The sequence below is a fragment of the Merops nubicus genome, unplaced genomic scaffold, assembly GCF_000691845.1.
Source record: "Merops nubicus isolate BGI_N331 unplaced genomic scaffold, ASM69184v1 scaffold8884, whole genome shotgun sequence".
Lineage (NCBI taxonomy): Eukaryota > Metazoa > Chordata > Aves > Coraciiformes > Meropidae > Merops > Merops nubicus.
In genome coordinates, this window is record NW_008604832.1 from 24,372 (window position 1) to 35,997 (window position 11,626).

Consider the following 11,626-nt stretch of genomic DNA (forward strand, 5'->3'; position numbering starts at 1 on the left):
AGTTGACTGTAAAGTATAACCTTGATTCTTTTCAAATCTGCTTCCTGTGTTTGTTGAGAACCATGTCTTCTCCTTGCAGTGACTAAAGGCGAATTATTACATCAACACAGCAGTGATTTCACAACACTACCAACAACAACAGTAAAAGTTGGTCACATTTTAGTTTTATTACCACATTAAACACTTTCCCACTCCAGGACCAACCTTTGTCCTTAGTTATGCCTTCACATACCACAAAGCGTATGAATTCCAGATCTGCCTGCAAGAATTCAACATTGGTGTAGCCATAGCTTTACCAGCAAAATGGGAGGAACCTGGACTCGGAGCGCATGAAGCAACCTTAGATCCATCATTCTAGGCACCACCTTAGAATAAACTGCAATGCTTCCCATCATTTTCACAGTGTAACCAGGAACTAGTGTGGAAAAGTCACATGGTATTTTGTTTAAGGAATGCCTCAACTATTTTCTTTACCTTCATTTGTTGAAGCTGCATCTCCTTTGTTGCTCTACCAGACTGCCTCCCAGTCCTGATTGCAATTTTCTCCTCCAGGTCTGTTAGCCAGCCATTAACCTTCCGAAATTTTTTCTCCATTAACCTCAGCCTGCTCACAGTGGCATTTAATTGGCTTCTTGCTTCAGAAAGCCTGTGCTGATAAACTTGCCAATCCTGCCGTAAGGATTCCAGGGTTCGGTCTTCTACCTGGGGAATGCCCCAGGGAATCACTTCCTCTCTGGCATGGACAGCAGCATTCAGTAATGCTTGTCCTTCTGCACAGTGGACCTGCAGCTCCTGTAAAGGCAGAGTTATGGATACGTACCCTAAATTAACAGCTTTCATTCACACATGGGAAACAAAGCCCTGCTTCTACTTACGACAAGAGCAGTTACCTCACATTATTCAGTTATTCCCTTTAGTTACCAGCGGTTGAACACATATTGCTCTATCTTTAAGAACATCTATGATAGCATGCTGACTTACAAAGCAAAACAAATATTTCTACTGTTGACAATAGAATTGGAGAAAATCATTGACAAAGCATGCATTAAATTCTTTTCCCTCTTGCTGGGTTTATATTAGTTCTGAACCATTAGCTGCCTGAGCTGGCATGGGATGGACACAATCCATTCAGCACAACTGCAAATTTAAAACTTTCCAGATATGGCAAGAAGGCTGTAAGACTGATTCTAAAGTTTAATCTGTTTAGTAACAATTAAAAAGGTGATACTTCAATCTTTTAAAATAAACAAACCAATGTATTTTTACACGTTTGAGACATCATTCCAGAATAATTCTCGATACCTTCTTCTGGACATGTGTGGCATTTTCATGTTTATTAGAACTTGATTAAAAAGTATGAAGGGATCCAATCTGATTAGAAAATATAACCAGGAAATTACCTTAACCAAATACAGTTGTGTGCTGTGTTAGTTTATACTTGAGATATACATTCAGATTTTCAAAATGGATGTATATTTTGTAAACTATACTAACAAGACAAGAGTCCATGATCATACAAAGATCTTCCCAGTATCATGAATAAAGTAATAAATATTTCATAACTCAAGTACAGACCACCTGTTATTTCAACAACAGGTATGAAATTATTTTAGTCAGCTTAAGATCATAACTGGGAAATTACTGAAGTACTATAGATTCACCCTTCACCGTCACTTGAGTGATTCAGTGATAGTCTTCCCACCTCACTATGGAAGCTAGCCTACATGACTGGAACTGCTTGAAAGTAGCTGCATCTGCATTGTAAGCAATAAAACATGAAAACCCAGTGAAAAGAATACTTTGGATATTTTATGAAACACAGAGAAAAGAATAGTTAGGCAAACATCTAAAACAAATTCAGTACTCTCAAGAAGTCATTAGTATGCCTGGTGATTTTATTCAAGGCCTGACACTTCTTTCTGGAATGAGTGACAATGTTTCCACTGACTTTACTCCATCAATTTTGAACAGCAAGTACTTACATATACCGTGTTTCTGAGCTGTTCTGAAGGCAAAGAGATGCAATTTTTGTCTGCTAATTAATATTATTCTATTATTTTACAGGTAGGATTTTTTTTTTTTTAAAATAAGTATTGATTTTTTTTTACTTAAAGTGTCATATGTTAAATACCTGTAAGTCTCGGAGTGTAGCCTCCTGTTTCTGGGCATCACCATTTAGATGTGATAAACAGTCAAGATTTTCCTGTTGCTTCTCCAGCCATACTTCAAAGGCCTTCAGATTCCTTTGGTACTCTTGATGTAAGTTAAGCAGTCCCTCAGCTTTTGTTACTGCCTCCTGTTTGTTAAAATATTTACATATATGTACACACATCTTAGTGTATCATCAAAACAAGAAAACAAAAAACCACAGACTTCCAACAAGGTGAAAAGTTTGTATCTGATGCTGAGCTTTCCTAGAATCCAAGAGTACTTTGATTCTAAGGATGGTTTAATCAGTAACAGGGAGAGAGGGGGAAAATGTGATGATACAGATACTTATCCTAAAAGATTTTTTCTGTAACTTTGTGACTTCTGGGATTTGATGTTTTGATCAAGGATCTCTAGATATATAACACCCTACCGTCTAATAATGAAAGACACTAATAAAAGCATGAGCTTAGAAATTGCATATTTTTTTTATTATGGAATAATAATCCTGTATTAAGAGTGCTAACATTTTTAGGTTTGAGAACTGCACAAGTCTTTTGTAGGCAGTTCCTACAGAGCACAGTGAGAAACAGGCTGCAAATCTTCTGTATATGTGGGTGAGCAAGTCACAATAATTACCAAGCACTAAAAGATGTACCTCTGGGGTACAGCATAGAAGGTGTCACATATTAGGACAAGACTAGGCTTTCCAAGTGCCAGAAAAGTATACTACATGTAATTCACATCCTCTAAGAAAAGATGTGAATGGGGAATCAAGTTTGAATGAAGACTAGATGGGCTGCATCCCAGGGCAGCAGGCTCCATAAGAAAAACACTTCAATAAACAGCAGCTATGAACCTACTGTCTGCTTTACCTATTTCTAACAGGTCTGGGTAGTGGGAGGAAAGAAGAGAAGAGGAATGTTACCAATCTTTTACAAGGACTGTCCACATCCAGTAGTGGAAAGAAAGGCTAGTTCTCTTGCCTCTTGATAGTGCTGGGCATTACAGCTGACAGCTGCGGGGAATTACAGGTCTTGGCCTGCTCAGGCTTGGACCACAAACCCTTGGGGAAGTTTGTCAGGTTTCCCACCTAGCCAAAGGATTATTAAAGGCTTTGACCATTCCTTATTTTTCAGCTATTTGCTCTGAACTTTGAATTTCTTTCTAAGGGTTGAATGTATTCTTGACACTTATCATCACCACTGTTGGCAGTGGGAAAAACTAAAATCATCTTGGGTATCAGATGGGATGGAAAAGAAATTCTTGCTACATGAGGAAAGAGGTACAGAGCTCTTACCTTTGTGAACTGCCATCCATTCTTTATTGTTCCCACCCTGTTGCTCAAGCTGAGCAAATACAGGCAGTCTGTATAGCTTTGTGCAATGAAACCAAACTTTGACCATACATTAGGCACTATTTAATTACCACAGAAGAATTTGGGTTAACTGGAGATAATCACCTAGCTTTAAATGTATCACCAGAACTTTTATTATTTCTTATTTTTCTTATATCTTATGTTAAAACCCATCTTGATCTTTAACCGTCTATGCCCTAATCTCTTCCAGGTTTACAATGTTAACATCAGGAAATGTAGTATTTATCATGCTGGGTCTTTTGTCATTAGAGCCAGTTTACTTCCCAGTAAGGTTTATGTTCAATAGTAAACTTCTGTAGTTGTCCACCATCTGCAAATTATCCAACTGACTGTTTGCATTTATTGCAAAACATACATTTATGTAAATCACAGATTAAGATGTGCTCCCAACTTTTCGGTTGCAATGGTTAAAAAAATACCTGTGCTGAAGTCAATGAGGCTACTGGCACAGAATTCTTCAAACTGTTCCCATGATGATTTTTTTCAGATTCAGAATTTTAGAACCTTTCTGAAAATATCTGAAGCTCAGTGGTACAAGTAGACAGACTGAGAAATCACTCTAATAACTTTGTTACGTTGCTACAGCTGTCCCTAAACTTTTATTCTTCATTTAACTGTAAATGAAATTAGCAATGTGAAGACTTTCTCTTTTTCCTTGTTACCAACAAGAGGGCATGCTATCAAGAAAATCTGTACTTAAAACTGTACCTTTGTTCTGTCTTTGAGCAGCTTATACCGCTCCTGAAGGTCCTGAAGTTCAAGCTGAGTGACATAATGCTCAGCCATCCCACTTCCTTTCACCTCAATTGTCTCCAGCAGCCTGCTGTGACTCAACACCTCTTCACTGAGTAGCTACAAAACAGACAGAAGAACACTTATGAATGAACAGCATTAAAACAAGATTATAGACTAACCTTGCAGTTATTCAGCCTTTTTATAAAGCCCTTTTCTGGGCTTGTTCCTGGTTTGTTGTGAAGAAAACACACCTTTGCTTTGCTGAGGGCAGCCGTTTTTTCCCTCAGTTCAGCATACTGTCTTTCAGAAGCATTCATACTTGCTTCTACTTTATCCATCCAGCTCGAAAACTGACGAACATCTTCCTGGTAACTTGTCCATTTGGAAAGAGCTCCTTCCAGTTGACTGTAATTAAAAAATACATATTTGTTGTGATAGTGGAGGTTCTCATGATATATAAGCAGTGAGATACAGCAATAGAGAGTTACTCTAGACTATATTTATTAAAAATATATCATAAACTAAGCAGTCCAAGACAAAGCTGTTAAAACACTATAGTTTTAATGAGAAGCATTTTTTGGCCGATAAAGAAAAATTTTTACAAACCTGGAATATTAAGAAGGTCTGTACATTATGTGGCGAATTGACATGTTCTAACCTTAGTAAATAAAATGCAGCTAGAAGTGTAAGATCCAGAATCAGAAAGTTTCTATCCCTCTGCATACATTCAAAATTTGCTGCATTCTAATGTTTAATTACCTTTCTTGTTGTAAGTTGAAATAGTTGCAGCCAGTAATACTCCACCAAAGAAGGCTGAATTTTTTCCTCCCTGTATTCTACCACTTCTATTCTATTCCCCCTTTATTCTATCACTTTGACCATCACTATTTGACTCTGTAATTACAGTATCATCTGTCAAATGCTAGCAAGTAGAAAACCACACAGGATCTTGACAGAGACAACTATTAATGTCTGTGACAAGATCTTCTTATCTCTGAGAACAATTCAAGGTATCAAGTACAGCTTGAAGTAAAATTTACAAGACTATGAACACTGAAACCACTTCTAAGAGTATATTGACACTAAGTATTAACAAAGCTTAGATCCCTTACAGTTTCCTCCCCATTTTCAAATTAATATGTCAGTTGAGGCCTCTAGATCTGCAACGTAAGGCACATGAAGTCATTTTATAAGAATTTTTATCTTGTAATAATAAAATTCTGAGAATTAACTTTTCAAAAATTCACAGAATCACAGAATCACTACAGTGACCTCTAATATCATGGAGTCCAGCCATTATCTTACTCTGCCAGGCCACTTCTACACCATATCCCTCAGCACCCTAAACTAGACAGTTTTTAAATGCTTCCAGGGATAGTGATTCAACCACTTCCCTGGGAAACCTGTTCCAGCCCTTGATAATGCTTTTGGTTTTATTTAGAAGTGTTATTTAATGTCTAATGTAAAACTCCCCTGGTCTAACTTAACACCATTGCTTCTTGTCCTGTCAGTTGTGGCATGTAAGAAGAAACCCAAACCTGCCTCCCTACAACCTCCTTTCAGGTAGCTGTAGAGAGCAATAAGGTCACCATTCCTCAGCCTCCTCTTCTTCAGGCTAAACAACCCCAGTTCCTTCAGCAGCTCCTCATAAGGCTGATCCTCAAGACCCTTCACTGGCTTTGCTGCTCTTCTTTGCACACTCTCTAGAACCTCATTGTCCTTCTTGTACTGTGTTGCCCAAAACTGAACACAGTACTCAAGGTGCGGTCTCACCAGTGCTAAGTACAGGGGGGTGATCACTTCTCTACTACTGCTGACTATTCCTAATACAAGCCAGGATGCCATTGGCCTTTTTGGCCACCAGGGCACACTGCTGGCTCATGTTCAGTCGGCTGTCATTCAACACTCCTAGGTCCCTTTCTGCAGAGCAACATTCCAGCCCCTCCTCTCCAAGTTGATAGCTTTGCATGGGGTTACTGTGACGCAAGTGCAGGACTCGGCACTTTTATCATTGATGAAGATGTTAAAGAGAAGCAGCCCCAGGACTGAGCCCTGGGGAACACCAATTGTGACTGGTCAACAACCAGATTTAACTCCTTTCACCTCCACTCTCTGAGCCTGGCCATCCAGCCAGTGCATGACCCAGCAGAGTGTGCACCCAGCCAGGCCCAGGGCAGCCAGTGCTGTGATGAGAATGCTGTGGGGCACAGTATCAAAGGCTTTACAACATCCACAGCATTTCCTTCATCCACCAAGCTGGTCACCTTGTCATAAAAGGAGATAAGGTTTGTTAAGCAGGACCTGTCCTTCATGAACCCATGCTGACCGGGCCTGATGGCCTGGTTACACTGTAAGTGTTGTGTTATGGCACTCTAAGATGATCTGCTCCATGACTTTTCCTGGCATTGAGGTCAGACTGACAGGTCTGTAGTTCCAGGGATCCATCTTCCTGCCCTTCTTGTAAAGGGGCGTCATATTAGCCAGTCTCCAGTCCATTGGGATCTCCCCAGTTAGCCAGGACTTCTGGTAAATCATTGAATCATAGAATCATAGAATCCTTTAGGTTGGAAGGGACCTCCAAGATCATCAAGTCCAACCATTGAGCCATTAGGGCTCTAAAGTCCTCTGCTAAAACAGATCAGAATCTGTCAGGGTTGGAAGGGACCACAAGGATCACCCAGTTCCAACCCCTCTGCCATGAGCAGGGACACCTCCCACTAGATCAGGCTGCCCAGAGCCTCATCCAGCCTGGCCTTAAAGACCCCCAGGGATGGGGCCTCAACCACCTCCCTGGGCAACCCATTCCAGGGTCCCACCACTCTCATGGCTTAGTGAGCTCATCAGCTAACTCCTTTGGCACAATTGCAATAGTGCTTTATTGCTATGCAACATTCTGCACCTCATACCCTTTTTACCTCTTGCACTGGATACAAGCAGACAGAAGAGAAGCCCAACTGTCCTTCAGGGTTTGCAACTGTTGTTCAATCACTGGTACTCCCTCCAGAGAAGTATTTTGCAGAACAGATTCTCCTCTTGACAGAACCATTTTCATTTGGATTTCTTTTTCTTGTTTCACTGCTAGCAGTCCCTAAAAAAAGTGAGTGGACATTATTTTACTTTTACCATTAACTACGCATGAATACACTAACAGGATTTACTAGAAAAATGAGCTAATAATTTTAACAGCATGTACAGTCAATGGGAAGAGGGACAGTGTGGTTCACAGCTGAGCTTCACAAAGAAAAAAGAACTTTCAAAGGGTAGGTTTAGGCAATTAAAAAAAAAAATCTTAGTTGACATGGAAGTTTTCATGGAATCTGTGCATTTACAGAGTATCAGAGAAGGTACTATTTTGTGGAAAAGCTGATATTCTAAAGGGAAAGTAATTTAGATGGAAAACAGGAGGATTCATTCACAGAGAAAGCAAGATGTGACAAAAAAACCCTTTTACAAGGCTGAAATATATTCTACAACTCCACGATATATTTGCAACATAAAGGTACCAAAACATGAACTCAGACTATCAGCATCATCATCTTAGAGACTTCAGCTCCTGGAGCTGCACAGCTGCAAACTAACAGCTTCTAACACTATACAAAGTCATGAAAAGCCTGAAAGCGTGAACCCAAAAGACTCTAAGAACAAAAGGCAAAACATAATTTTACACATTTGCTACAATCTCTTTCTTTCTGATGTATCCTTATAGTTTTATGGACTTGTTCATATTTGGGCCAAGACATCAATAATATGAAAAGTATTGTTTTCCAAGTACTGCTCTTCAATATCTTTTGTGCAGTGATACTAATGGATGCTATTTTCTTAACTTTAGTCACTACTTCTAAAGCAAACAATTATAGGAAAAACTATTCTGAATCATTCATATCCACTGTAAGATCTAAGCAACAATATGTTAAACTAACAAGTGAATATCTCCTTCTTCCATTTAATTTTCAACAACTACACAACACCTTTTGAGTTTAAGAATTTGTAGATATGCAGTTGTCTATACCATAAAAGTTCCTATATCCTTCATAGAGAAAACTTCTAATAATGAGCTCTTTCCTCTACAAAAAGAGTTCTATTTGAGTAAAGGGAAAGTCAGTCTCTGAACAATAGCATTCATTACACTAATATGCAACGACTAATGCAAAGTATCCTACATTTACATTCTTCTTAAAGATCTGAAAAGAGCAGTTTTTGGAGACTGTTATTTCCATACCTCCAACTTTAACATCCGGCTGTCCAGAACACTCTTGTCTGCAGTGGGATGACAGTAAGAATCCAGCATGTGAACTGCATCAGCCACCCAGTCCTGAAGGTCCTTGACACTGTGTGAAAACTGCTGGTGCTCTGCTACAACCCTATCCATTCTGGAAACTTTCTCCTGCAATTCATATAGCAATTAGCACCAGCTTATTCCCCATACCCACTTAACAGATTTTTAAATGAGAATAAACTATAATCAGAAATTCTACTAATATGTTGGTAAAGTACACTCACTTGAGCATGGAATGAATTTTGCGTACACATACACACAAACAAGATGTCCAAACACAACAGACAAACAAAAATTTCAATTTTTTTTTAAATTTTTTTTTTTACTTGTTTTCTAAATGCAAAGCTTCATCTGATTGTCTCCAAAGTAGAAGAGAGTTATCCGGTTTTACTTTGCCTAATTATCTGGTAAATCACACCTAAAGCCCATTTCAGTGCTGCAATTGAAGATAACTTGAAAAATCTGTCAATGCACAAGACAGATTTTAATGCCTCTGCAGCAACACTTCTTTCTTGATATTTGGAATAGAAAGACCTGGTTTCCTCAATGATTCCCATTGCTGTAATAATTCTTTTGAAAAATCACTAACAGCCATATGAATCAAAAAGAGGTGCTCTATTTAAACTGCTATTTTGAAGCCTGAGGTGAACATGAATATAGAGCAGAGTGTATCTCACACAGTGATGGAGAACTAAAATCAAGTTAGTGAAACAGGCTTCGGAAGTTACTGAGAGGGATCTTTCTCAAGCATTCATGGCTATCCAAAGAATTTCAAGATTTCTCTCCTAAACTGGATCATATTTATGCTCTGCCTGAGACTCCTTCTCATCCTGACATCTCCTACATGTTCTGTCTACAAAAGCCAATGTTAATAACTCATGCATCTTGCCTTTTCTCATTTTGCAGTCAGGAAAACTTATATACAATTGTTTTAATTAAGTCATATAGCTATAGATCTACATTATAATTTTTATTTTCATAGAAATAGTAGAAATTAACAAACTAGAAACAACCTGAACATAAATACTTTTTGAATTTAATTGTTATTCCAGAATACACTTCCCATATTCTTAATTATTCTCATTACTTCAGTAAGTATAAACCTAATTCAATATCAAGCCTCCTCCATGAATAGAACTCTATGAAAGGAAAACAAAACTCAGTTTTTAAAGATATGCCTTTCAGGTGCTACTTATTACAAAACTAAAATGTCTTCAATACTTGAAATAAAAATTAAATCTAATAATTGTATAATAAGGTAAGGTTTACTTTTTCATCAATAACATTTAAAAAAAAAAATAAATACACAATTCCACTTTGTTGACAGCCCACAGAATTGTCCAGATCCTTCCTTCCCACTCTTTAAAGCCAGTGTGAGAGACAAAATAGCTTAGACATACCACAAAGCAGACAAGCATGACAATTGCAGTGTTTCACATTTCAGTCTTTTCCCCCACATACATCAAATGAACTCCTGAAAAGCAAATACACTGGGTGCATTACCTTTGTCAGATTGCTTAGAGTAAGATATTGAGAAGACAACTGAGACACTCTGCGCATAAAGCTTTTGCTGACAGCTTGCTCTTCCCACAGCTGCTGAGCTTTCTCTTTTAGCCTGTTGAGCTGATGCTCGTGGCAGCTTATTTCCTCAAGGACAGACTGTAAAGCACAAGCACGTTAATATTAAGAGTGGGTGCAAGAAAGCAGGAAATAGAGAAGCATGAAGGCCCCATGGAAAACAGAGGTGACACATGACAAGCTTGCTGAGAAAGGCACACCATACGGGTACAGCAATGAAGCAGTATGCCACAAGAAACATGGAGAAGCAAAACCTGATGGAACAGCAACATCAACAGCAATACTTTAAACCAGCTCTCATCTTATTCAGAGGTCAAGCTTTTGTAAGGAATCCATGAGGCCAGGAGGATGGGACAGGAAAGACTGACTGTGTTTAAAAGACGTATATGAAGTTACCTGCAACTTCTGCTGTTCTCTCCTCTTGGAAGGAAGATCATGGAGCCGACTGCTGCTTCCTTGTACCATCTTCTCAGTTGTGGTCAGCCACTCTTGCAGAGGCTCAGCAGTTGCTTCAAAGTCCTTCATCTGGACCTTTAAGTTCTGGAGAGACATGCACAATTCTATCAACAGTCTGACTGCACTGGACATAACTAATGCACAACGCACCAAAAGGATTTACAATTGCAGTTAAAAACTGCACAACACTCCAAATAAGTTACATCAGCTCTGCTCCTTCCCAATCCCCACAAACAGACATTGATGGAAAAGTCTGGGAGAGCATCTCTTTAAAACGCTAAACAGAGGCAACAACATAAGATATGTCTACACAGTTGAGGGGAGACTGAAGCAAATTTCCTCTGAACTGAAATCTTTACAGATCTTACAAGCTTTGACTCAATCTAAGTCTAACTTGCACAGCTAAAGCAGTTTGAAGAAAGGCTAATTCCCAAATTAGCCTTTAGGTAACTCCTATCCCATAGGAGTTACCTAATGCCTGACCATAGTTATTCACACTGACCCCTCCTTAAAGGGCATGCCACTGTTCCTAGATGATGTAGGTCTAGGTTCAGCCCAATGCTGGGGCTCGTTTCTGATTATATTCTTTTTAAGTGTAAAATTTTGATTATAAAACATGTGCACAAAGGCATATGTAGGCATTCCTTCAGTGCCTGTGTATTTTTCTTGTATGCTTATTCTGCATGATTAATGAAAAGAGCATCTGAAATAACTCACATGGAACAGAAACTCAAACAAAACAGTTCCTGTGCCCTAGCTATTTTTTCTCTTCCCCCTCACCCCCCACCCCAAGACTGGTTTAGCTTTCTTTTAACTATAGCTTTATCACTTAAATTAAACGTGAGAATGAAAACTAAGCCTATGAGACTGAAAAATGCTTGGCTCAAAAAGATCTGCCTCTAAGAACATACTCTTTCCATGGCAACTCTCTGATGAAGAAAGGTAAGTCCTCACTACCTAAAAATTTTCTTTGAAAGGCTTTCCTACATGAGGTGTTAAATATATTTAAACTTCTTCTCAGATGGCCAGGCGACGCTGGTTTGAAACAGGAATGC

At 38.8% G+C, this 11,626-nt stretch overlaps 1 protein-coding gene across 1 annotated transcript in view; it reads right to left on the bottom strand.

The window, feature by feature from the left end:
- LOC103771827 (nesprin-1-like) overlaps positions 1 to 11,626 on the bottom strand; it is a gene marked incomplete at both ends in the record, with an annotated part of 40,222 nt that overhangs the window by 24,056 nt on the left and 4,540 nt on the right. The window contains 8 exons of the mRNA XM_008939143.1: positions 475 to 792; positions 2,132 to 2,296; positions 4,235 to 4,378; positions 4,441 to 4,666; positions 7,177 to 7,349; positions 8,481 to 8,645; positions 10,041 to 10,196; positions 10,512 to 10,655. Of these exons, the coding sequence (XP_008937391.1) occupies positions 475 to 792; positions 2,132 to 2,296; positions 4,235 to 4,378; positions 4,441 to 4,666; positions 7,177 to 7,349; positions 8,481 to 8,645; positions 10,041 to 10,196; positions 10,512 to 10,655 (1,491 nt within the window). The remainder of the gene's footprint in view (positions 1 to 474; positions 793 to 2,131; positions 2,297 to 4,234; positions 4,379 to 4,440; positions 4,667 to 7,176; positions 7,350 to 8,480; positions 8,646 to 10,040; positions 10,197 to 10,511; positions 10,656 to 11,626) is intronic.